This window comes from Lutjanus erythropterus, chromosome 12 (genome assembly GCF_056507025.1).
Source record: "Lutjanus erythropterus isolate fLutEry1 chromosome 12, fLutEry1.hap2, whole genome shotgun sequence".
NCBI lineage: Eukaryota > Metazoa > Chordata > Actinopteri > Lutjaniformes > Lutjanidae > Lutjanus > Lutjanus erythropterus.
The window spans coordinates 11,079,827-11,107,750 of NC_139328.1; the positions used below are offsets into that span (position 1 = coordinate 11,079,827).

Genomic DNA, 27,924 nt, shown 5'->3' on the forward strand with positions numbered 1-27,924 from the left:
GTCGAATTCATACTTTCTGTGGCTGTTGCAGAGGATGAGGCTGGAGGAATTGATGTAACACTCACATGCCAAATGGGACATCCATTTTGATGCAATGCTTATGACAGGACTGTAACTGTGCATGAAAAACGCTTGTTTTTGTCCTTCAGTTTTGTTTATAAATACGTCATGATGTATTGAACTGGCACTGTGCCTTTTTTTTTTTTAAAGTTTGTCTCAGCAGAAAGTGACAGAAGTGAAAATAGGATGTGAAATATTTTGCATATTGTCCCTTAAAGCTGAAGTGCGAGACGTGTAATGTCCATTAGATCCACGCATGCATAACAAACTGCTCTTCTTTTTTTTAAGACAGTGTGAGTGATTGAATATGTAAGTGAGTGGGGTCTTGCAATGTGTTTCATCACTCATCAATCTACTCCAGCCATTCAATCATTAATGTTTCTAACCAGCGTGCTGATTAATTAATATTCAAGTACATTAATAACGCCTTCACTTAGACTTTTACATGTTCAAAGCTTGAGTACTGAGGATTTATGCACTGAAAAGCAACCGTCAGTGCGGACCTTGCTAGTGGTGTGAGAATAAAGTCAGTTGAACAGATCAGCTGGGAACCTTCGGTGTCTAAACAAAATTTTGTGCCAATCCATCTTTAACTGCAGTTGATGTTGAGAAAACTGAAGACTACACAATATTTTTGTCTGTTATGATGGTCAGTGTGTAACGCTTTGAGCAAAGTTGTCAAAAATACACACCTTATGTTAAAAAAAAACGTTAAAGTAACTGAAAAGTACATTAAAGTGTGGTTAAAGGTTTTTAAAATCTTTTGAAAGCGTGTGATGATGATTAATTTTCCGATTCACCACACTCATCCTCAGTATTTGATCTTTGCCCCGTTGAATCGGTTCCTCTAAAGCAGAAGAACTGATTCTATTTCTTTAGTCAAATAAAAGTACAGGTTCTGAAAATGTACTCAATTATAAAAGAAAAAGGCAGGCCTCTTTCATGTCCTGTTACGTCTTTTATGTTTTCATTTCATCTTGTTACGTCCTTTTTGTCTTGTTGCGTGTTTTGTGTTGTTCTTTGTCCTGTTACAGTTTTTACATTGTTTTTGTCTTATAACATCTTTTATGTTGTTTTTCTTCTTTTTATGTCTTTTTTTGTTTTTTGTCTTGCTGCATCTTTTTCATCTTGTCAGGTACTTTACAGTGTTTTTCATCTTGTTACATCTTTTCCATTACATATTTAGTCCGTTACGTCATTTTTTGGTTACACTGATTTTAGTCTTAGCTTCCACAACAATCTGCAGAGGTCTGAACATCATTTCATTAATTTCTCACTGTATGAGTCACTGATTTCAGCGAGACAGCAGTGCAATGACTGAAAGTTGTTCAAGTTAAGTGTCTATAGTCATTTAAAAAAACATATACTGAGCCTGAACATCAGTTCTTGACCTTGGAAATCTGAAGATCCACTTGCTGTCTTCCAAACTCATCTCTGGGTCTTAAATACGAGTGAGTGAATCTTGGCTGAAGCTTTATTGTCTATATCGTGACTTAACTAGTTCTTTCATTGTTGAACAGATGTGGTTTTAAGTGCATTTTATCCCACTGGGAGCTCTGTGTTGTTTATGCAACACACTCAAGCAAAACATTGCCTGAAAGCATAGAGGAGACTGAGAACTGGTAGAATAAAACAGGAATATGAAACCCACTCAGTTCATACAGTATGTATAGGGTAAGAAGAATTTATTTCATAACCTCTGAACTTGTTGTCACTTGGGCAGCAGTGCATCATAAATAATTTTCAACCTAACTTTCTAAGTTTGTTCTTACTTTTAAAGCAAAATGCAACCCCACAGTACAAGTTAATTTTGTACGCAGTGCTTTGGAAAACCAGTGTTATGCCAACAAGGTCACGTAGGTCCAATGATAATCATTTTAGAGTGCTTATCAAACACCATTACACACACCATATATCCCTTTATATGATCTGTGAATGGACTTCAGTGAGGAGGATGTCCACTTTGTCCTTGGTTTAATGACACTGTAAGCTGATAGAGTCACTGCCACAGACGCCATAATGTGCCTGATGTATCATACTCCTGTCTCTCATTCTCCACACAGTCAAGCGGCAGTTTGTATGCTGTGAGGTCGTCCACGAGACTTTACCGGGGGGGTTCATTGCGAAGAAACGACCCATGGACCTTGGAGAGGTGTCATTTGAGAGTAAATAATATTTCAGCTCTTCGTATCACTCACGACTTCTACAAACCTTCAGGACATGATTTACAAGCGATATTAGGGGACTATTTTGACAACAGGTATTATTATCTCCACGCATAGGTGTGTTTTTTAATACCCATAATATGATTCACAGTGATATTGTGTGGGAGAGTTCTCATTCTTGTGTGACGGTTCCCTGCTTGTTTACTTGTCCCATGTTTTTCTATCCTGCTGCAGGCACCTGAGGGGCGGAGTGATCATCCTAGTTGAAGGCACCTTGGCCCTGTGCTCTCCGACTATAAAAACGTCACCTTTCTGGATGACCCCCTGTCTCGACCGCAAGCGAGTCACACTTCTCACGCAGCAGAAACACCTTCAGTTGTCTCAGTGTAGCCGTCTGCACCTGCTCTATGTGTGTCATGACCCAGCTGCGTCTGATGGGTACAAACATGATTGTTTGTTTAGACGGTAAAATGAAGCTGAAAACTGATTTTATCCAGATTTTGTGATGTAGGTGGAGCAGAGAGTGCTCCACAGCCCGAGGTTTAATCCAACAGGCTCTCACTTCACCCAGCAGCTGGTTAGCAAGACACAGAAACTTTTTGAACTTTTTCTGCAGGGTCTAAATGGGCAAACTGTGCTTTTACTGCCATTTAACTTCACTGCTAAACTTTAATCCTTCTGCTCAGATCACCAACACCTGACCGCAGCCACCAGCACACTTTTCTCCTTTCTCTCTTTTGCTCACTGTAATGATGGAAAACTGATCAGAAATATTCACATAGATCAAAGGAAAACTACAGATTGCACAGAAAATTTGCCTGCTCATTTGCTGCTTGGACACTTTGAAATGCGCCGACCAGGCGAAGCCTTCCCTCTCTTCCCTTCTCTCCCATTGCATTGTGGTGGTGTTTATTTGCTGCGGTACAACATCTCTTCATGATGTCATGGGCAAAATGGCAGCTTCCACAGCTTCAACAGACGCTGACATGCAGCTGAAGGCTCTGGCTAAACAGGCTCCACATTTATATGTATGAAAGTACTTCAAAGGTGAAGTGTTGTTTGTGTACGGCCGCACTGACTTACAACAAGAACATGTCTGCTATTCATAACCAACTAAAGATGAAATGCCCATTTCCAACAGCTAGCACCAATGAGCAACGCACTATACAGAGGCAGACGCGCATTAGTGATGATTCCACAACAACTTTGTTATCAAGGATATTCGACCGCTCTCTGCTCTTTCTGGAGAAGACTTCAGGGACGTGATGAAGTTTTTCGAGTCAGGTTATACAACCCCACCGCTTGCTACGCTTTGAAACAACATCATGAGCCAGAGCAACACTGTGAGAGCTCAGATTGAGGAGAACATGAAAGATAAACATGTCTCACTCGCTACCCATCTGTGGACGTGTTGCTCCATGGATCCATATATTATGATAACCGCTCACTACATCGCAGATACCCGGGGGTTAAAGTCAAGAACGCTGCGAACCGCTATCATGCCCGAGAGACACACAGCTCTGAATGTTGCCCAGGGGCTGAAAGAAACGATCCAGCACTCATGCGTACACGCACCTTCACCACTGACCTTACTGATACTCGCACTTTAGTTTATCTTGTGTTCACTGATTTCTTTGTTTAAATAAATCATTAACAACAAACGTGGGGCTCGTCTGGGATTTGAACCCAGGATCTCTCTTTCAATTTGCCTCTGCAAACACTACATTAACACTGTAGTATAAAAATGCCAATACAAGACAATACATATTCACTATACAACATAATCGGCAATAACAACAATAAAAAGATTTCACTAATTTAAAACAGCTCATTTGTTTGCATTTATGTATGATTGGTGCATGATTGAGTTGATTGCCATGATTTCATCTTGAATTTAAAATAAGCAGAGATGGGAAGTAATGAAGTACAAATACTTCATTACTATACTAAAGTCGAGTTTTCAAGCATCTATTCTTTACTTGAGTGTTAATTTTTCTGGCAGCTTTTTTATTTTATTCCCTACTAACAAATATCTGTATTTTCTACTCCTCATATTTTCTATTTCCAAAACAGACTGTTTAGCTTTAACACATTTGCAGGTAATTATTATTTTTATTTTATGTCATTACTCTGCCTTCTCAATGTCAAGACTGATTTGATGCTAAACGGATGGGACGATAATACACAGAAAAGACGATTCCTTGTTGTACTCATCAGTGCATATCACACTCAACAGACATAACAAAACGAAAACAACGTAAAAGATGTCACTAGACAAAACAAATAAGACAGGGAAACTCGACCGTGGTGGACAGTTGAGGTCCACTTAGCTTTGCACAACCAGCCTGTAGAAACGCCCTTTAGTGTTTAGTTTTATACTTTCAGGACCTGTACTTTACATTTTACTTAAATAAAGAAATTGAATCTGTGCTTTTACCACTGTCTTCTACCTGCATATAAAATTTGTGCACTTTTGCCACCCCTGAAAATTAGCAGAGCAGTAACTCTCCTTTATATAACAGGTAATACATCTTAAAGTTGTTTGTTTGGAGCAGCAACATCCCCTCATGTCCAAATACTGTTGACCTCTACTATCAGTAGTAGTAATACTTGTAGCAGGATAACAACAGCAGTAGTATTTCTACTGTATTTGTGAGAGTTAGCATGCACAGCATGTATTTTACTGACTTCATTTAGATGGAAAGATAACCCCTCCACTTTCTTCACTGTTATCGGTACTCAGCGGTGGTATTTAGCCTGACAACCCCTTCTTTCAAAGCAAATGATATTTTATACATATTCATGATTCCCATGGTGCATCCCTCTCATGACCTTGGAATCACTTACTCATCTGCAGCGAGTATGGTCACACACGCACACACAAAAACACACACACACACACACACACACACACACACACACACACACACACACACACACACACACACACACAAAGCCTTGATCTAAATAACGTGTGCTGCCTCAGAGCATTGGAGCCAACAAATGTCTATTTTTTCAATCAAATCCAATTACTTCTTGTATGGCTTGTAAAGCAGTCGTATGGAAAGAAGAACAAGGAGCATGGATGCGCTACACGAGGAATGATGGATAGATAAAAAGGTAAAAAGTATCCAGAGAGAGAAAATTAAAGAATGGATGTGGCAAAGGGGACGTGTAAAAACAAATAAAGGAAAGAACAAAGGGTACAGGGAGCATTATACAGTAACAGAAGAACGGAACAGGGAAAGTAATAAATCTAGAGAGACAGGGAGGAACTACATGTTAACCGGAGGAGGACAGAGGTAGTACAGAGAAAGATGGTGGTGAGGAACAATAAAAGTGTAGCCTTTACAATTTCAGTACAGTAAAGGAGGATCAAAGCACCACTCTAACTGCACTTTGTAATGCAGCACAAAACAGATGGCAGGAGAAGGGAATTGATGAAGATATTAGAGAGAGAATTGCGATTGGCAGACGTATAGATTATAGCTAAGGCTGTAAAAACATGACACCACTTCTGTGGCCACCAGATTGTTGTGTTGGCTGCCTGGTTTCATAATCTGAGGTCAGGGTACGCAGTGAATGCAGTGCAGAGCGCCAACAAAGCTACTGTAATGGAATAGCTTAGCTTCCAAAGAATAAGGCTAAATCAAATCAGGAGCTGCTCCATGCAAAAAGAACCTGAATATAGTTTTCATGCAGTGTAAAGATGATTCAGTTCACTGTATAGACTCTGCTCCTTTGTAATTTGACTAATTTTAACCATCGCAAAATTCCAGCAAAGAGGCATGTTTCCATCAGCAAAATCATATTTGACTTCTTACATTTTCAGACAAAAGTCAAATTTCACCCCAAGCTGATAAAATGGAGTGGAGACAAAGAAGTTCTTCCTGCAAAAAAACAGTCAGAGATGCACTTTAAATCACAAGGATGCCACTATGAACGGGATTTTAATTTAGGAAGACCAGCAAATTTGGGCTGTAATTCATTGTACTGGGTGTGGGAAGTCTGACTCACCAGATACAGAATGTGGGTAAGCCTGCCATTGGCTGCCCTTATTCTAAGGTGTTACCATTTTCAAAATCCACGCCACTGTGTAAAGTTACAACAACTTCCAAACTAGCGACCTACACGCTGAAAATGCCAAGGTTCCCTAGCCCTAACATGGTCACTAAAAGAATGACCGTAAACAAGCTAGTAGATGTGACCTTTTCTTTTGCTGTGATTTAGACATTTTAATACCAGTGCTAGACTCCCCATGTGCAAATGTTCCAACAAAACAAATTATTTTGCAGGGGCACCGTCGCTGCATCTTGGGCTCTGCATCACCCAGATGGTTTCAGGAAACACAAACAAGCCAGAGCAATTTTTCCCCCTATAGCAAAATGATAATGTGTGGAGGCAGACCTATCTCCTGTGTGTGTGTAACCTTCTATGGAGATAGGTCTCGGTGTGAATTACAATTTCAAATCGGTGACCAGAGCAGGTAAAGTTCAAATCACCCCACCTCCCCGACAGAAATAAATCCAGTGTGAATAAAGAGTATAGCTGTAAGCTAGCAGCTCTGCACCTTGAGTTAAATGCTAATATTAGCCTCTATCAAAGTAGCAACTACTCGTCCTGGGGCCCACACAAGTAAACGTTTCTTAATAATGTAAAACTATTTAAAAATCCATGGCAAAAGGAGACAAAATAACAACAAAAACTACAATAATGAAACAACAACAAATTAACACCAATAAAACTACTAATGGAGATAAAAACAATGGCATCTCATTCCTCTGTACATGAGAGAACGTTTCCTTGTATGTTGCCTGAGGTTGATGTCAGTAGTTTTGGGGGTATCGTCATGTCTAGATGAGAGTCCAATAGATTTGACTCTTGCGAGATTTCTATGCATTGTTTTTGTTTGATTTGCTCAGATCACTCTCATCTGATCTCTTGCAGGTCTGGGGTTATCATCTAGACACGACAAAGAATTTGACATAATAAAGGTCAGGAGATCACCAAAGGAATGTTTAGAATTTCATGGCAATCCATCTAATAATTATTGAGATATATTTCACCACAAAACCACAAACATCACCTCCAAGTTGTTGCTGACGAAAAGTGAGAGGATCACCACAGTCGATAGGATTCATCCTCTTGATGCCACAAATCTCTGTACCAAATTTAATGGCAATCCAGCCAATGGCTGCTGAGATATTTCAATCTGGACCAAAGTACTGGACCGACTCTACCATCTGACCAACATCCTCTGGTTATGCTGCTCACACTGCTAAAAAACGCAAATACACAAATGACAGTGTGCTGTTTCCACTGTGTGACATGTGCACAATGTTTGTGCTGTGACATATGTATATCGGAGCCTGAATTGTCTCCAGTTTATTAATATTTTAAACCAAAGCAGCAACCAGACAAGTGACAATGTTTGTGTGCACGTGGATCCTGGAGGGACGTATAAATCTGCGGCGAGGCACTGAGTGGAAATGTAATATGCCTGTGTCGATTTGGAGGAACACAGTAGCCTTGTACAGATAACTGTCTCCGTCTCAGGCTGCTAGTGTCACAGCCACTGGGGGGTTTCTGTCACCTTTGATTTTCCACACACTGCCATTCTGCATGTGTGTACTTGGGAGCAACAGAGTGATTAACATTTAAGGGGTTGATTAAAATTTTGGATTCAAATGCCTGTAACTCAGCAGTGGGAGGGGAACGGGAAGGCATATGTCAGATCTTCCAAACATGAACTACTCTCTCTGACTCGCTCTTTATCTTCCCACATCCAGGCGAGTTCAAGTGAGAAAAAGGGTCAGGGAATGATCAAAGATGCTTTATTATTTGAATTTTAGCTGCTCCCAATTTCTCACATTTTGTGGCCCTTAAAACTGTGCATAAAAGGAAGCGGGCATTTTTTCTGGCAATGTTAAACCAAACTGTGACTGAAGATGAAAATAATAATTTAAAAAACTGAAAATAATCATTCAACTAAGAGTAAAAGTTAAGAATCAACACTGACGTTTAATTTCACATATGACATGAACCCGTCTCACAGGAGAGAGTCCTGAGATTTACCCATTTGCTCACCACAACCTCCTCTCTACAGAGACTTTGAGCCTGTTCAGTCCTGGTATTAACATGCGTCCTGGGTGATCCAATCACAAGTGGACAGATCTGAGTATTTGATTTCACACGTGGCGTTACAGTGCATCTCCACATGCCTTTGGATTGACCACTTGTGGTCAGATCTCACTTCCCCGCTCTAAATGCAAATAAACACAAGGGTTATTGTGTCACTTGAATGTCCATTACCGTCCATTTGGCTGTTCAATAGGAAGATTGTCAGTCTCTTTTTTTTTTTAGTTCAGTGCCACACTAACCTCCTGTATCAGCCCACGCTGTGCCTCATATTTTACCTAAACTATCAGAAGCCTGGCCAGCAGAGAAGCTCCATGTTATGCTGAACTTTTATAGTTGAACTACATACAGGACGGACTCTTTAAATTTGTCAGACTGTGTGGAAATCTGATGTTTTCAGATGACAGATGATGACCGAGTCAGAGAAAGTAAGTGTGCAGCCCAGCGCATCACAGAGCATCTCTCCCATCTGCTCTTCACAGAAACACTATGTTTTTTACAAGGAAAAAGCAACTTAATGTATTGTGTTTAATGCCAGATTTATAAGAATTCTCTGTAGCGGTTTCACTTCACTACATGCAAATACAATTGAAAAATTCGTTGCTGTTTTTAACCAGTGGCTCAACAGTAGTAGCCGATATGCTGAGACAAACAGAAACGTTTTCTTTTTTTTCACGAAGAAAGAAACAACTTAATGTTTTGCATTTAATGCTGAATTTACAAGAAGTAGGCGATATAGCCTTAAATTAACACACAATATTTTAGGGTATTCTGCAATAACAATGTTCTTGGTAATATGACAAAATACTGAGAAATATTTTTGGTTTAGGACTCACAATAGCTGTTGAGCTCTCCTTGCACAATTTTTGTCTTTCCTCGTACTCAACCAAGTGCTTCTGCTCGAGTTGGTGAAATTAGTCTTCTTGCATTTCTTACACATCACTGTGGTTAATTGTACATCTTCTGTTTTGTGACAAAACCACTTCCAAATTACTGAAGCTGCTTCCCTTTTCGGAACCAACTCCTCCACCGTAATATTATCACAATATGAATTTTTTGACTTATAATGAATGTTGTGAACAATGTGATATGACATACTCCTAGTGGGCGGTCCCTCAATGTGGCCCAAGACAAATACGCACACTTCTAACGCCACCCAGGTGTCCGTAGACAACAGTACTATTTGCAATCAGGGTGTAAAAAGCCAGTGTGGCTATTTACATTTGAATAGCAGAGATAAACCAGGAGCTTTTCCTAAACATCACCAAGTACTTTTGTCGCTTAAACCTAACCAAACTTCAGCTAAAAACTGAAAATAATAAGTCAGCTTAGTCTAAAAGTTAAAAGTTGTAATCAACATCATCAATTACGGAAATACGTTGATTTGCATCACATGTAAAACATTGCTATAAACTGCTGCACTTGGTCTGAGCATGGATTCATCCAGAGAACAAGCCGCAATCATCTAAAGTGTGGGAGTATTTTAGACAGAGATGCCACAGTATGGCTCTCTTTACCTCCACAATCTGGACATAACTTATCACAGCAGTGCTACTGTGCCGCACAAGTGCTGGAAGTGAAGCACAGAGTGCTCCTGCAGCAGCAGCAGCAGCAGCAGCAGCAGCAGCGGTGCCCTGTTTACTTTCTGTCAACACCCAAGCACAATATACTCAGATTATCAACATGTGTGAAGTGTTTCTCTTAGTAGATGTCAGTTCAGATATATTTTCTAAGCGTTTATTCATATTTGCATGTTAAAAGTAATGCCTGCACTGCTGCTGTTAACTTTACACCACGCGTCACGTATGAATGAGAAATGTCTAAAACTGTCACAGTCTGTAATTACCTCCTCACCCCACACTGCTGCAAAAATACATCGCCAGTGATCGTCTTACCTGCATATTACTGCTGTGATAAATTTATCTATGTCTCTGTCATAACTATTTTAAGTCAAGTACTTTAATGTTAAAATGCTGATTGTCCAGTTCAGTGAAGAGTTGACTGTAATTAGTGATTAAATTAATATGCATCACAGCTCCTTTTGAATTTGAGGTTTCCCATCAGGCATCTGGCATGGAGTCTATTAAATAAGGTGGAAAATAGACTAACTTTAAAATATACCACCATTATCATTCTACTGTGCTTTATGTGTCTGTTTTTCAGGTCTACGATTGAATAAAATATTGAAATATTAATGAGATGATGACTGATGAATTACTATATTAATCTCATAATTTAAAAACTGATCATTAGGTGCAGCCCTAAAGTTCACACAGACGTCTGGTTTCACACGGGACATGAGCCCCATGTCTCAGGGGACAGTCCTGTGTTTGACCCATTCGTCCACCACAAAGCCCTCTCTGCAGAGACTTCGTCACACTTTACAGCTGGACTGGGAGACTGGATGTTTTTCAATGCACTTTAAATTGAATGAGGAAACTGTAAAACTATGAAGGAAAATAAGCAAGTCAACACACTTTAAAGAATCTGACACACTGGAAATAATATGACATGGAAAATGTGGTTTATACGACAGATCTCTGCAGTTTTGCCATCATTATTCTCCTCGTTGCAGTGTATTATACATGAGTTATAACTCAAATGCCTTCTTACTTTGCTGTCTCTCTCTCAGTTTCACTCATAGTCAGATTGCATTAGTATGCAAGCCGCTGAGAGATAATGTTTTTATATTATGAATGTGTCACAAAATGGTTCTAATGCAGCATATTTCTCTACCGCTAGAGTTCCTTATCTGCTAGCGTCTGAGGGTTTTATCCCTGCCGAGGAGAGCAACAGGCAGAGGGATGCTGAATGAATGCAATATGCTGGAGATCCTGCATGTTGATGTTATCTGTCAGGTATCATTCGTTTTACTCTGGAAACTTGCAGACCAATAACATCGACTGTTCAGCGGTCCATCTGAACTTGTGCAGCTCGTTGCCTTTCCCATGAAACGTAGAGCTTGTAACAGCACCTGTCTGATTAAATGTCTCAAATGCAGTTACAAATCTTAAAATTTCAGAGACATGAATTAGATTAACCATGAAATCTGCACTAGACAGCAACAAACGCTGTAATTGCTGTATTGTTGGTGTTTGGGCCGTGTGCTTTGTTCTTAAATACTTCAAAGAGACATGTTTTTTTGAAGTGGGGTTGTATGAGGTACTTATCCATAGATAGTCTGTTAGATGGTGGTTGGCACGCCTTCAGAAGCAGGAGTATCGGTGTGAGAAGGTACGCAGTGTACTGCTGTAGACAGGTTCAGCAGCAAAACAGATTTCCGCCACTTGAAAAAGGCCCCCTACAAAATCAATATCAGTTTAAGTGTAAAACATGGTATGAATATTTTCATTGCTTTACCTTTCTGTCAGACAGTCTTTTCTTTTTGTGTTATCAAAGCAACCAGACTCCATTAACAAAACCAGCAATTTTACCCTGCAGAACACAGGTGCTGCTGGTCTACTGCTGCCTCGATCAGTTAGTCTGTCTGAGTTATTGTGTGACTTCTGTGTTTTAAATTGTTGGTTTGGATTCACTGAAGTTACACAATAACACTTAAAGGTAAAATAATTGTTCTTACTAAAGGAGTTTGGTTAGTTTGCAGACATCTGTATTTGGCTTACTTAGTGGTGTTTTTTTCCCATCAGAAAAGGCTGTCTGATGGCAAAATAAAGTGGTGAAAATATTGTAAATAAAACATACACTTAAACGGGTATTTATTTCTTTAGGTGGCTAAAAAATGTTTTGTTGCTGACCTTGTCCACAGCAGTACATTGCTTACTTTCCTCTGTTGGTACTCCTGCTGCTTCTCCAAATGTGCGGCATGCTGACCGCCATCTTCTGCAGGTAATACACCGACTATAGATGAGTACCTCATACAACCCCACTTCAAATAATCCAAACTATCTCTTTAATCAGTATTTCATTCCATTACTGCAAATAAAGTCTTTTAACTTTTTATCAAAAGGGTTCTTTCTGTTAAAAAGAGTGCATGCATGCATCTGAATCTCTGCGGTGAACGATACAGTTTACAGTTTGATACTCATACAGATGTTATCAGCGGTCTCAGAGTGTTGCTTTCACATGCGAATTTAAATTTAAAACTGACAACAGTATGGATTTTTGGCCCCTCTCCCATCAAATTTATGCTCATCTCTGACTAAGATCCAACACATCTCACAGCTCACGGAGAAAACTTGCTGACACCCTTGACATACTACTCAGTCCCTGCTGTTTTGGATTGACGATGCGGCACTGTGACAGAGACTGCAAACTAATACTTGCCAGTCAACCAGGCTGGATAGCAGGAGACAAGTGATTGCACTGTTGATGGGGGTAATTTTGCACAGATAGGGGGTGGAAGGAGGGGGGTTGCGGTAAATAACAGAATACAAATGCTGTGTGATTGATAAATACTGTATGACAGCACTCTGTCTTCCTGTGAAAGTCAGCGGATGAGAGGCCATTCTAAATCATGTCGGTGGAAACTACTGCAGTGAAACTTTACAGAGGAACAGATATAAAGAAGAATATCTTTGCAAAAACCTTTAAAAAGACACAGCAGAACACTTTTTCATATCATGGGATCTGGTGGATAATCCTCCCATTAAAAGGAATAGTTTGACATTTTAGGAAATACAGTTATTCGCTTTCTTATCAAGAGTTAGATGAGAAGATTGATACAAGTCTCATATCTGTATGTTTAATAGGAAGCTACAGCCGCAGCAGCTGGTTAACTTAGCTAAGCACAAAGACTGGAAAAATATAGAAACGGCTAGTCTGGCTCTGTCCAAAGGAAACAAAACCATCCAACGAGTACCTCTGATTCCAGTCTTTATGCTACTTGGTCCTACTACATGTTAAAAATACAAATATCAACCTTCAAATCTAACTCTCACCAAGAAAGCACATTTCTTAAACCCCACTGCTGTCTGATCTTGCAGGTTTTGCAGCATTAAATTGGGTGCATACCGCTGAAACAAGCTGAGATTCTTGCGTTTTGATTTGAGCTGCACGATATGGTAAAATAGAAAAGTCACGTTTTTGACTGAAATTGTGATTGAGATAGGCATAGCAATTAGTGGGAATGATCATTTTTGTATGACAATTTTCATTTAGACTGAATAAAAAACCTTTTTCTTTCATCTGGAGAGCAAGATTTATAGGCCAGGGCACTACAGTGCTTCATTAAAATGCTGTTTTCTCACACATTTTTCCTTTTCCTTTAATGTCTGATTCATTTCTGGTTCTGTGATTTAGATATTACATTTGGCCATATTGCAATTATGATAATGTAGTGATTAATTGTGCAGCCCTATTTCAAGTGATGCCAACCATTTCCTAATACAATCACAACAGCAGGCACGATTAGCTCCACAAGCAAACAATTACAAAACTGAGGCAACTCACCACTGAAAACTCCCAGTGATACTCACAAACTGCACAAATAAGCAGCAGATATGCTCCACTTACATCCACCTGTGCCTGGAGTTTGCATGCAGATATCACCAAGTGACATCTTACTCCCAAAATGGCTGCTGCAATCTGGCCTTTTGATTGACACCACAATTGAGCCAATAGGAGCTTCCATGTCCTGTCCACAGCCAATAATAGCCTATGACAGTCCGAGCTGAAGGGAGGAGCCTGCCTCTCTTCCTCTGTGTAAAGACAGAGCCAATTGGACCAGACTGGTGCTTCAATTAGCCAATGGAATCCTAGAAATGACTACATGCAGTTTTTAAAATTAATAGGAAGCTAGAACAGTGAAATTATGCTGTGTTTTTTTATATGAACCACCACAGCACTTATTGTGATTTGAGAGTATCCTTTCCAAAAAGGAAAAGGCACTATAATGTATCCATGCTTCAGTCACTCTGACTATGTATCTGACTTGTATTGCTCAATGCAAGTGGCACTTACACTTATTCTGAATATTGTGGAAAAATCTTCTCAGTCTTACTTTTGTTTTATAAGAGGTTGAAAAAAATGCATGTTCTCCATATGGTCCAAGAACAGCTCTCAATTTACTTTGGTAAGTGTTTTAGGAGTTTAGTTTACAGGAGTGGAAATTGGGAGTTTGTCCACATAATCTCATGTTACACTGTCTATCTGTACTGTTTTTGCAAAGATATTCCTAGCTAGTTTAGCTCTGTCCAAAGGAAATAAAATCCACCTACCAGTACCAGTTGCACACCTATAAAATGACATTGTTATATCCTTTTCCTGCAAATTAAATAGATAACATATAACTTTAAAGCATTAGTGAGGATTAGAGATACTCGTAAGTGAATTTTGTTACCTTTGGACGGAGCCAGGCCAGCTGCCTCTTCAGTCTTAACTAACCAGCTGCTGGCTTCAGCTTCACATTTACCGTACATGAGAGCAGTGTGACTCTTAGATCGAACTCTTTGCAAGAAAGTATATAATCATATTTCCCACAATGTTGAACTATTCCATTAGAGGGTAGCATTAAGTGTAATCAAATGCCATTACAATCCCTCTAAAAAGCCTGTATGTACATTTAAATAGGATTGTTTTAGTTAGAGACTCCTGAAAACAAATTGTGGATATTAAAACTCGGAGGGCAGAGACAGAAAAGGGAGACAGTCCAAAGGCCAAGTGCATTTCAATAAACAGTAATGTTGCCGGGGAAATGGTAAGAGAGAAATGTCATTTGGCCCAGGTGGATTCCTATCTGTTTGGGTTATGACATTTGGTAGGCAGTTTGATGTCCCGTGTGGGAAACCCATTTTCAAATCTGATTTCTTCGGCAAATACAGAAACTATAAAAGCAAAATAGCTTCGTCATGGCTCAAGCTGTGTATGGATATACTACTTATTTTCTACTCTCAGCTCATGTCATTCCAACTCACAGTTCCTGCCTCTCCGCCGCGCATCGTGGAACAAATGAACAGAAATAACAGTGATCTACACCGTATCTAACTGAGTGGATTTATGGTGCCAAATAAATATTATCCTCACACTGATGGTGCGGGCTCATGCCAAAGCAGTTATTATCTCCATAATGCATTCTTCATCTCAAGCCTCAAAGCATCAATCTAGTCTTCTGTCAACAGAGAGCAGCTCAGATTATTTAACTGACATCTTAAAAGGACCAGCTTCAAATCACCAGGCCCAGGAGAGGCAGAGTTATTTCAGCAGAAAGAGAGCCTCAGGATGAAAACAGAGAAAACAAGGGAGGAAAAATAATATGTATACAGCCATGACCTAATAAAAAAAACGCTGTAAAATCATGTCCTTGTGACATTATAAATGACATCAGTTTTGCAAGGCTCAGCAGCTGGCTCTGTCAGGGGTGTCTTAGCTCTTATTTAATACTCACATACTCTCTGAGGGGTGGCTTTAAGATATCTGCGAGAGCAGGAGGTCACCTATAGAGCCTATATGAGCGGAGTGGGAGAGATACTGCACTAACAACCTGCTTTCTGCACTCCTCTTCCAGAGGCAGAAGACAGTGAGAGAAAAGAACGGGGGGGAAAAGGAGAAATGAGAAAGCAATCAACTCGTTCAACAGTCTGGCTCAGGTACTGCAGCAGAAGTAACAGTTACCATAGTAATTATGTTTTGGTGATGGCTGTGGTCCCACTTTAATGGTGTTTTGGAAAATGAGTCAGTATTTGTGGCACAAGGAGGACATCTAGTGGTAGTCCTGTGTCTAGCAGGATGCTATTATCACCTTGATGATGACAGCCTGTGAAATGATATGACTTTATTAGTCCTAGAAGGCAATTATTGAGCCAGAGACTGCTCAGAAATTACAGTAATATAACAACAAAAACAGTAGAGGGATAAGGTGCATAAGGAGTATATGGAAAATTCTGTGTCTAGTGTAACAATAAAAGTAAGATAAATTTAGTAAAACAAGTAAACTATGATAAAGTCATATAGAAAAGTAATATAGCTTCTCAGTGTCCCGTGTTTCAGCTGTCCTTCTTGCCAAAAGGGGAGGAGTGATGGAAGGTGCATTTACTCAAGTACAAATTTGAGGTACTTGTACTTTGCTTGAGTGTTTTCTTTTCATGCTACTTTCTACTAGATGTAAGAAAAGTGACCCCATTACACCTGTTTTAGCCTGTGTGCACCAGCTCTCAGGGTGTTTTAAGGTCTTGCTCTTGCTTTTAAAAGCTCTTTGTGGCCTCTCTCCATGTTATATATCTGACCTCTTAGTTGCACGCGAGCCCGTACACAGCCTGAGATCCTCAGGCCGACGTCTTTTATCTGTTCCCCAGGTCCAGACAGAAAACTAGAAAGAGTTCACAATCAGACCCCTGCCTGAGGAAATCAGGTCAGCAGAATCAGTGACTTCTTTTAAACCTCTTCTTAAAATATATTTTATTAGATTAGCCTTTCCTGATTTTACTACATTTTCATTAACTGCCTTTTATTACTGCTTTTGGTTTTATTTGTTGTAATTGCTTTGACTTTTACTGACAATCCTTTTTTGCTAGTTTTATCTGTTTCATTTGCTTGGATTATGTTTATTTGCTTGGAAATTGATTATATGATCTGCTTGTTATGAAGTTGCTGCCTTCTGTGTTATTACTATATATTATTGCTTTGGTTATAGTAATATACCATTTAACAGTGTTTCCCAAACTTTTTTTTCTGGGGACACTCTTTTTCTAGGAAGAGTTCCTTAATTCACAAATGAATGTTCCTGATAATTTAACTGCCATTTCTGGATCACCTTGTGTTATTTTGACATGTCGCTGAAAACATATACACGTTAAAACTTTAGAAATTACATATAGGCTAAGTTAACAGACCATCTCATTGTTTTTATATCCTCTGATCAGGAAAACAATATACATTTTCGGCTACTTCATAAATGAGAAAAAATATGTGCATTACGCAGAATTAACAGGCTCTCATTTTTTTTCCTCTCATCAGTAAAACAATATGGCATTTTAAATGATTTATAAAAGGTTTCCTGCAGATATAAATCCTAAATGCGCAGAATTTTGTCCAGTCTTTTTTATTTGGGGACCCCAAATAAAATCTCCTGTGACCCACCAGTGAGTCTTTGGGAATGACAGCACTATAGTATGAAAATGGATGGTTGTCATATCATGTACATTTTCTTTTCTTATCTACAGTATCAAATTCTATTGTGTCAGTGTTATTAAAAAAAAATAAACATGTTTGCTCAATGAAAAAAGAACTTTGTAACTGATAGTAGTAATAACTGTGTAATACCACACTGTGATTTTTTTTCTGAGACATTTATCATACCATGAAAATCTCGTACTGTTTTAACCATAATGGTGAATCAATTAATCTCCAACAATCAAATCTCATTTTACACTGTCACTTACATGTGTTGTGATACAAACTGCTGTTAATAATATAATAATAATAATATAATGGTTTTTAATGTTGTGCCATTACTGTGCCAGCGCTCGGTAATTCCTATTAATTCCACCTAGTAATTAAAAAAGCGAACAACCACCTGCTTAGATGAGCCAAAGTTTGTAGCTGGATGTGATGATTTCAGAGGCCAGATTGTGCTTCGCTCTTATTAATCTGTACTGTGTCTTGTTAGTGAATTTAGACATGATGCGAATCATCCTAAACAGGTCGCTAGAGTGAAGCGAAATGAAAAATACAATTTGCTGAATAAATTTATTGTGCACACTGAACCAATTACCGTGTTACCAGTTTCAAGATGGCTCTGTCCTTGGTCAAAACTCAGTGAGGAAAAGGGGCAAAGTGCAGTTTGAAAAAAAAATATTCTACGAGATTTAATTAAAGTCTCAAATTAATTATCCCTGACTGATTTTCAAATTTCCCAATGCATGACAAAATTATTAAGAAAGAACAGGAGGCTCATATTGAATTTTGTCTTGTTAATGTGACCTTTATCAAAATTGCAAGTGAATGTTTTGCCAGATGTACCACTGAGGGCTTGTAGTACTTTCACACTCAGCTTTAAATTGATTGATACTCCATCAAGCCACTGATTTACACAACTAGTTAAGTAACAGGCTGTTAGAAGAGTTCTCCTCATTTACCTCTTTGAAATGTACCAACAAAACCCAAGGTTATTAGGTCTTTAAAAATCAAAAGAAATTCCCTTTTATCCATTTTAGTTCTCCAAACATTAGTCCACGTTTAAATCTGCAAACCGTCTGCATGTCTAATACTCGATGCAGCCTCGGGTTCACTCAGCAACAGGCAGACTCTTTCCCAGAGAGCAAAGATGAAGAAGTTTCCAACACTCAAAAAAAAAAAAAAAGGTGGGCCTCGAAGCGAGCTTAAGCTCTGGCTCGCACACAAAGAGGAAGAGGATAAACATGGTTTTTGATCAAAGTGGGAACTCTGAACACAGATACACCCGTACATTTAAATTCAAGAGTTGCAAGGTAGGAGAAAAAGTCAACTCCTTTGGCAAGATAAAAAAAACCCACAGCAGCTCTGTTGGAGTTGGCCAGGGACCAGTTTTGTTTGGTTTAGTGTTTTTTTAAGTAGAAATGTGATAACCTCATCTTTGTTTAACACACACACAGCTAATGTACAACAGACTCTCAAAAATGGCAGTTGGACACATTTATTTTTACATTTTTATGTAAAAATATGCAATCCCTTGTACGTCCACACTGGATATTTTGCACGTTTTCTACAAATTGCATAATTTTAACATTACTTGAAACTATTTTGCCTTAAGTTTCTGCATATGGCAACAGATCTGCAGAGTCTTGAGACAAACTTGGGATAATTCAAAACAGTTGAGAACGTCAGCTTTTGTAGAAATTAAATTCTTTATTAACTTGTAGTTTACTTTCTTGTGTACTTGTGTTCTAATACAGTTGCAAACAGGGACTATTTGCAAAAACCTTCCTCAGTGGTGCATTCAGGGAAGCTCCGAGGTCTGAGAACTGATGGTCATCTGTCACAGAAGCACTGCACTGATTAACGCCATTGTCAGAGAAGTGAAATCCAGATGACAAACTGTGATCCAACCAAGGTCATTATAGTTTACTAAAACTAAACTAAAACCTAAAACTAGGTGTGCAAAAATATTATAGTTAAAGGCATAATATGCAACATTTGTACCTGAAAAGTCATAAATCAAACTAAAATGATCAACAACAATATAAACTATATCACTGTGTAGCTAATGGACTGAACAATACAAAACCATTGTGGGTCTTAAAAGACATTCTTTAACAATAATTTGAGGCCACACTGATTATCACTGAAGCTCAGGATTTAGAGGAGCACCGACATATTTTATTAACAGGCCAAAACTTACATGTAAGTGAAAATCCCAAACTACTATACAGTATGTTCCTATAGTTTTGAAGGCATTGTATAAAAGACATTATCACTGCTTGAGCTGGATTTATTAACCAACAAGTAAAACTGTGTAACAAAGCAAAACATGTAACAATGAATTGCTATCTGAAGATTTCCTATGTTTCCTTACAGACTGATAAATCACTAAATTACATAATTATGAACCTTATAGTGCATAAAAAAACTTTAAAAAACTGACTGTACCACAGTGACTTAATTTAAAAGTGTAAAAGTATTTTTAGCTTGAAACTGACATTAATACAAAAAGTACACATTTCCCAAGCTTATGATTTACTGACTGATCCTGCATTGCACAACGTCCTGCACGTCCATCCATTATTAGTGATACATAACATTGGAGAGGGTTTGTTTTACTGCTGAAAGATAGTCGATTTATCAGATAAATATACGGGTGGGAACATCTTGGCACCTCACGAATCAATTCGATCCAGAAGGCTACAATGCAATTATAAAATGATCGTCGATGCATCAAATTTTAAGCTTTTAAGCCACGGGGTGCCAGTTGGATTGTATCCATATGCAGTTGCACGCGCTTGGCAATCCTCACCAAAACTCAAGACTCAGTCTCGCTTAAAATCTAAACATGATCCACATGTTTACATACGTTGTGTTACACCATCCAACTGGTTCAGCAATTAAGGAACGCACTGTATTCCTAAATTGTTAGAGGTGATCATAATGTTATGTATCAATTCATAACCTTTCAAGAGAGAATTGTGATGCATCTTCCAGCACCTCTTGCTAAAGAGCTCCTTACATTAGCTTCTTGTTGTTTCTGAACACTTGTTTTTCTTCCAAATGAACTTAGACATTAACATTAGCCCTGCTTAATCCTCTTTTCCAAATTTCCAAAAAATGAAATGGTGTACACATCAGTTAACAGGTTTAAAACTATTTTAAAATGAAAACAAACATGACATCTTAATAGTAAAAAATATAAAATTCAGAAAGACGATGGCCTGTGTGGATGGGTTGTTTCTTATATTCCAAATATTTAAAACTGGGTGGTTTTAAAACCTAAAAGTCTTTAGGGCGGCCCTTCATATAGGGGCGGTGGTGTGAAGAAGTTGTGTGCTTACATGTGAGAAGAATGAGGGGACAGCATTGTTTCCCGTCAGGTGTTTCCTTGAAAAAAACGTAGCTGTGAGGGGCGTAGGTTTGTTAGCAATTGTACTCTCCACTAGGGCTATTCCAATATCGATATCAGTATCAGAAAATGCCTCTGATAAGTGCCTCAAATGCAGCATTGGGTATTGGCGAGTCTTCGCACTGATCCAATACCATGTACAGTATGCGAGTCTGTGTCATTTGTCCAGGAGTTGTTGTTGTTTTAGTGGAGCTGAGGCAAACCTGATGAAGTTACTGACCAGGAGCAGACTTTTTCAGTTGTCTTTCTTTTGTGATTGTGAACCGGGTTGGACTGAATGTTTTGGGGTTGTGGGAAGACAAAAAAAAAACTCTTTATAAAGTGGAGTGAACTCTGAGATTTTTTTTAAGTAAGGTACTGGAATCAGTATCAGCAAGGAGGATTTAGAAATCCCCAGACAATCGGAGATCTCACAGACTACCGATCACAACTAACTCAAGAAATATCAGTAAATTCTCTAAAGCACTCCAATCTTAATGGCCTATTTTATTTTATTTTTTTTTTACAATCGTTCACACCAAATTAATTCTTCAGCTCTGTGCTTTAAGAAGTTTTCAGACCTCTAGATTCTTCTTTGGTCTGCCCCTGGGTTTCCCTGAGCTCTTACCGCTGCTCTGGCTGCTGTACTTTTTTTTCTTTGTTTGTTCTTCAGGGTCAAAATCACTGTCACTGTCATTTTTTGGTCTTCCTCTCGATCTCCCTGTACTCTTCCTCACTGTCTTCTCCTCCTCTTCCTCTTCTTCCTCCCATTCTGCTGATTCAAAGGACACGTCGCTGTCTGGTTGCTCATCCTCACTTTCCTCATCGCTGGAACTTGTTTTCTTTAACTTCTTCTTCCTCTTGGGCTGCCGGCCTTTGTTTTCCCCTGGTGGAATCAAGTTGCCTGCTGCATCTCTTTTCGGCCGTCCTCTGGGTCTACCTGTGCTCCTCCTTGTACCTTTTGGCTTTTCTGTTTTCTCCTTCTGCACCTCCTCTTCTGCATCTTGTTCTTCTTCTGCATTATCAAACTCTGAGTCTGTGCCTTTCTTATCGCCATTGTCCTCAGCATCACCAGGGTCAGCTGCCCTTTCCTTTGTCTTTCCTTTCTTCCGTTCCTGTCCAGAGCCCGATGAGTGGTAACGCTGCACATGGCTCTTCAAGCTCACATTGTGATTGAAGCATTTGTCACAATGCCGACACTTATAAGGCTTCTCTCCTGTGTGCAGGCGCATGTGGGATTTCAGGTGGCTCCCCTGGCTGAAGGCTCGCTGACACACTGTGCACTTGTACGGCTTCAATCCTGTGTGCACGACAGAGTGCCTCCGAAGATGATGCACATCCTTAAAATCAATCCCACAAACTCCACATTTGAACTCCTTTGGGGCTCTGTGTTTTGCCAGGTGGAGTCTGCGTGCCTTGTTTGAGGTAAATGTCTGTGGACAGTCGGGACATTTATATGGGTCTTTGTTATCTTGATGAATCTGCTCGTGTTTTAGTTTGTCCACTCTTGTTTTGAAAGTAACGTAGCAGTATTTGCAAGGATGTTCATAGGTTTCGTCGTGGATTTTGCTGTGGTTTTTTAGAGATATCTCCGTAACACATCTTTTGCCACAGATGCTGCAGGAATAGGGTTTAATTTTGTGCTCACAGGTGTGAGGTTTCCGAATATTGAAAAAATGTCCACACTCTGTGCAGAGCTCAACAATTTTGACGCCATCCGTGGTCTCTTCGTCCTCCTCACTTTCATCTTCGCTTTCCTCTTCAGAATCCTTTTTTAGCTCATCAGTTAGCAAAAAATCCTCTGTTGGATTCCATTCCCCATCAGAACTCACCCCGCCGTCATCACCTTCCTCTCCGTCATCTGAGGGGTTACTTTCTTCATCACTAAAAGTAACAATCTCAGACACAACTCTGTTGCTGTTGTCATCTGTCGGTACCTCCTGCGAACAATGAAAATAAAAACATTGTATGAATAAAACTTTAAAGTCTATACAGCACAGAATATTAGAAATAAGGGTCAACTGATTATCAGCCTGGCCAATACGATAAATTAATTAAAAAATGCACTACTAATTTGGCTCTTATGCTGCTGCTTCTCCTTCTGAAGGCATTTCAGCACAAATATTTACTTTTTTTTTTTTTTAATTTTTACTTTATTTATCTTATACAGCTTTGGAAAGCAACTTTGTTTATTCCTTCGCAAACCAGTTCCACAAAAAGCAGCAACGAGATGTAGTATGCAAATAAAACAGAATGCAATGATTTGCAAATCCTTTTCAACCTATATTCAGATATTTAATGTGCCACAGATCTGGACTGCAGGAAGGCCAGTCTACTACCAGAACTTTTGTTCAAAATAACGAGGAGGAGGAGGAGGAGGAGGAGGAGGAGGAGGACTTCTCCATAATGATGAGAGCTTCTGCACGGATATCAATACAGTTTTGAAATTAACAAACTGTGTTGGAAGCAGATAGGAAGGACAAGAAGGATGATAGATGTGGAAATAAGCTGACTGCAGCCTGCTGACTCAGCAGCAATTATTTTTTTCCTGACGTGCTTTCGCCATCCTGGGGAAAAAAACCAACAAACTGCTGCCCAACAGGAAAGAGACTTCGTGGCGCACTGCTTTACTGACTGTGATCTGATGTTTTTTACATCACAGATGATGATAAAAGGCATTACAACATGAGTTCAAAAATATTAGACTAGCGAGGGCCGATATTGATCAGAAGATAGTCTGTATGAACACTGAGTGGCTTCACAGGCCAGTAGCTGCACACCACGCACCATCATCAACACGCCCACTCACTCGCTCTGGACAGTGAGCTACTGTATTCACACATGCAGCTCATCCGGACTTGGGACTGGGGAGCTGGCAGGGTTAATTCCAGGCCAAAAAATCCTGACATCTGTGTTCACACATACAGCTCCTCTGGGTGGTTTCTAGATAACTGCAGAGTTGCAGTGCATGTGTGAAAGAGGTTTTGGTTTGCCCAGGCAGTTTTCCACAAAGTGGCGAATCTCACCTCAACCATATTTATGAGCGACTAAGCCTTAAGTCTTTTGTTGCCCCTGTCCCAACTATTTTCATCATTATATATTCATTATTGTTGCAGGTATCAAATAGTGTATATTTACAAAAAACAATTAAGTTCATCAGTTTGAACATTAAATATCTTGTCTTTGAACTGTATTTAACTGAATACAACTCAAAACGTATTTGCAAATCGTTGCATTCTGTTTTTATTTACATGTTACAGTGTCACAACTTTGTGAGGATATGTTGTAGTAAGTCTGATGATTAAAGCCCTACCTGTTGGAGGTCTACAGTTACATTAATGCCTCCTGCCAGGTGTCGTTCTACAGCTGCTGGGAGACTGGCATTGACTTGGCTTTTCCACTGGTGTTTATAGTCACACTTAAGGCATTGTTGGTTCAAGATGATGAGCACCCCATAGGCGACCTTCTCCATCAGAAGTCTGGATCCACATGACGGGCACTTGCGGCGGAACAACTGGAGGAGGCAGCTATCATTTACAACATACTTCCCTTTCTTCTGAAGAAGTAAAGCTCTAAAAAAAGATTTTAACAGAGAATTGAGGGACATGGGTTTAAAAAGCTAGCCTGATGTAATGAAAGAAGAACTGTTAAGAAAGATGAACTTACTTTTCCCTGATCATATCAATGTTCACAAGGTTTTGTAGCATCTGACTGCAATCAGACATGAAAGCATCTGAGGTATCACTTGGCACTGGGACTTCTGGAGCATCTGCAAATTAAATTTAATTTATTTTTCACATGAAAAAAAAACAAACAAAAAACATTTGCATGAGTATGTCAAGTTTCTTACCCCTTGAAGTTACTCCTGATTCTTCAGAATGGAAAGATGGACTGTCACACGTTTTGATTTCATCACACTGAAAATTTGTAGTTTTTACATCCTCCTGCACAGATGACAAAATTAAAAGCTTTAAGTTTAACAAAAACTACATACAATTCACTAAAACTGCTTTTTGCTGATGTGTCCATCTACAATACAATAAATACATATGTAAAACAAAAGTAAAGCTCTGTACACTGACATTAGCATGTAGCACTCCTCCTACTGTTTATGACCTCAACAACACTTTGGGGATAAGGTATTGTGCTATTAAGCACATGTCAGTGCAAGCAGCATTTCAACTGGGCTGCGGAAGGACACACAAAAAGTGGACTAGTACATTTATCTATGAATATTAATCAATGTGGACGTGATTGGAGTGTCAAATGTACGGCCTGCGGGCCAGAACCAGCCTGTCAAGGGATCCAATCCATCACACTGGATAACTTACATTACACAGTAAAGATACTGAACATTGTGCAAAATATTGTCAACCAGCAACTGCAGTAAAAAATGTGTGCATCAGACTCACATCTTAAAACAATATTCATGGAACCCTTGTTGCTTGGGCACTGCCAAAACTTTTGATTTGTACATGGTTTATAAGGGAGGGGATAACTCAACCGTCGTCCTCATTAATTCCCCCTTTACTTGCCGTTGTGTGGTGACGCCAGCATTGCTGCACAGGAGTGAAAATGTACAGAAAATTAACAGAATTTCTAGATCTTAACAGGTTGTTTGAATCATAAAGAAATAAAATACTATATTGTTGTTCAGTTCCAAAATATATAGGCAAACTGTTGTGTGCATTTGTAAATATGCAGTAATGCAACAGTAGACATTGCACTTATTTCTTCATCATATATTTAGTGAATGAATGGTTCATTACTTGTCAACATAAAACATATATTGTGAAATGTACTTGTACTTCTTTACACTAAAAAAGGGAAAATGTGGAGGTGTTGTTATTTACAGGTTATTATGCAATGGTTCGACTGGTCCAGCCCACTCGAGATCAAATTGGGCTGCATGTGGCCCATGAACTAAAATGAGTTTGACACCTCTGACATAGACTATGTTGTGTAAAATGAAGTGGACAGTGAATCTCTATTAAATGAGGGGTGTTGATTTGTAGATTTCATTGTAATTGCTGTGCTCATACAGTATGTTGACAGGTTGATTGTTTATGGGAATGAATAGTTACTATAGTTCGTGTTTCTCAAATGTGTGCATCTTAAGATATTAAATATGAAATAAAGAAGAATGAAATTACATATATCATACACCCTTTACAAACCGGTGAATGGCTATTATACTGAAAAGTGGCAACTCACATGATTAAACTGACGTCCTGCTAATATCCTGCTTTATTAGAGTGTCATTCTTTAAAGGAACAGGTCACCCCGAAATCAAAATATACATTTTTCCTCTTACCAACAAAATACATCTGAAAAACTCAGCAGCAACGTCTCTTTCCCTAATTCACAACCCAGTTACTTAAGATCATCCACAGGCCTTTTTGTGAGCAGTTTCATGTAGGGACGACGGGTGGACGAGAGGCTACAGCTCAGCTGAAGAGGTTGCCATTAATGTTTACATCTCATGCCCAAGCACAAGTCTCTCATCCATGAGTAAATGAGTAATATTACGGTTGGTGGGCGTAGTGTAGTTCGGTAGAAAGAAAATAGGCTAGTCCCTACATGAAACTGTTCATAACAGAGTCTGTGGATTATCTTTAGTAACCAGGTCATGATTTCTGGAAAGAGACACTGCTGTTGAATTTTTCTTGGCGCTTTGAGCACCACAAGCCATCTAGTTCAATTATATTCGAGACATCGCTTGGCCACTTGGCAACTCACATGAAAGCACTCTAGATCAGAGGTTTTCAAAGCCCCCCTCCCTAAGAGGGGCTCCAAACAGGGGAGGCTCAGTGAATGGAAGTGAAAAAAAATATTATATTAGTTATTAAAAGGATATCACACAGAATATTTTAAATATGTGTGATCTGGTTAAAGAGATAAATCAGGGATAGAGTAATTTGGGGAAATTTTACTGTTTTTGCTTCTTGCAGAGTCAGAAACTAATAAATGCCTTTGGACAGACATTTTTATGTGCTATGCTTAGTATGAGGTTTTATCACACAACAGTATTAGGCTACATTGACTCTGAGTGTCTGTGGGATTATATAACATAATCATGATCCCATTGACATCCAATAAGTCAACTGAAGCTTTGTCTGAGGGGAAGCCAACAGTCCCAGACTTTAAACCCCTGATCTGGATGGATAAATGGCACTACACGCCAGATGGAAAATGCAGTTTTGACTTTATGATGATGTGTCACTTTAATTTGATAAGCCTATTATCAGTGAAAACATGGGGCTCAGGCAATGACCTGTTGTGCTTATCACTGAGCTTAATTTATGTATTTAATTACTAAGATAAAGAGCCACTGAAAGCAACTTTTATAAATAAAAACAATGTGTTGTTTGGGTCCAGGGGATAATGAACTCTAACCATTCAGCTGTGGTTTGTTTGACATGTAGGATGGATTATGTGCTGAGGAGGCTGGAAGGGGATAGTAACATCTGTCACAGCAGACTCACCACATGTTGTGGGCTCTCCAGATGTTCGTCTGGCTCTGACTTGATACACACTGATGGGACAGCACTAGACTTTAGCTGGACCTTGCCAGTCAGGATTAAAAAACAGTCCTCAGTGAAGTGTTCACTACAGATGGTGATATCAGTCCAGGACGATTCTTTAAGTCGTTGTCCATTGACTTCGAACAGGAACTGAACCCACTCCAGTCTCCTCTCTGGATCCTCCGGTAACTTGTACCGCTGCGCACTGCGACGCCACGAATCACAGCCGACGACCGAGCACATCCTGGACTGAAGTTTGTCTCTCCAGGTTTAAAGTGACCGGGCAGCGTTACAGTTTAACGTTTGGAAAACCTTCTGGGTCGATTTCAAACACCAACACCAGTGGCAAGCTAACAGCTAGCCGTTTTTCCTAGTAGCTGTGATGGTAACGGAATGGGCGGGGTTTTATGGTCGGGGTTCGCGTGGTTTGATATTAGGCGTGTCCCGGCTTTGGGTTCATTAAGAAATTACAAGTTTTGGAGATCATTACTTCCATAGATAACTTCTTACACCATATATACAAAGGTTGCAGAGATCCAGAGACGTAATTTTTCAACAATAACGCCGTTATAAG

At 39.3% G+C, this 27,924-nt stretch overlaps 1 protein-coding gene across 1 annotated transcript; it reads right to left on the bottom strand.

The window, feature by feature from the left end:
• Positions 1-20,719: 20,719 nt before the first annotated feature.
• On the bottom strand, positions 20,720-27,610 carry LOC146317638 (uncharacterized). Its single transcript, XM_084733015.1, has 5 exons — positions 27,312-27,610; positions 24,677-24,770; positions 24,493-24,595; positions 24,140-24,398; positions 20,720-22,766 (listed from the first exon to the last, which is right to left on the bottom strand). The coding sequence occupies exons 1-5, from the start codon at positions 27,591-27,593 to the stop codon at positions 21,402-21,404; spliced, it is 2,103 nt and encodes a 700-aa protein (XP_084589141.1). The 5' UTR covers positions 27,594-27,610; the 3' UTR covers positions 20,720-21,401.
• Between the last annotated feature and the right edge of the window lie 314 nt (positions 27,611-27,924).

Bases quoted from the DNA above. Each gene is read 5' to 3' on its own strand.
- LOC146317638 (XM_084733015.1), bottom strand. From the start codon at position 27,593: ATGTGCTCGGTCGTCGGCTGTGATTCGTGGCGTCGCAGTGCGCAGCGG. The intron at 24,596-24,676 runs GTAAGAAACTTG...TTTAATTTGCAG, and splicing joins ATCAGGAGTAACTTCAAGGG to ATGCTCCAGAAGTCCCAGTG. The intron at 24,399-24,492 runs GTAAGTTCATCT...ATCTTTTTTTAG, and splicing joins ATTGATATGATCAGGGAAAA to AGCTTTACTTCTTCAGAAGA.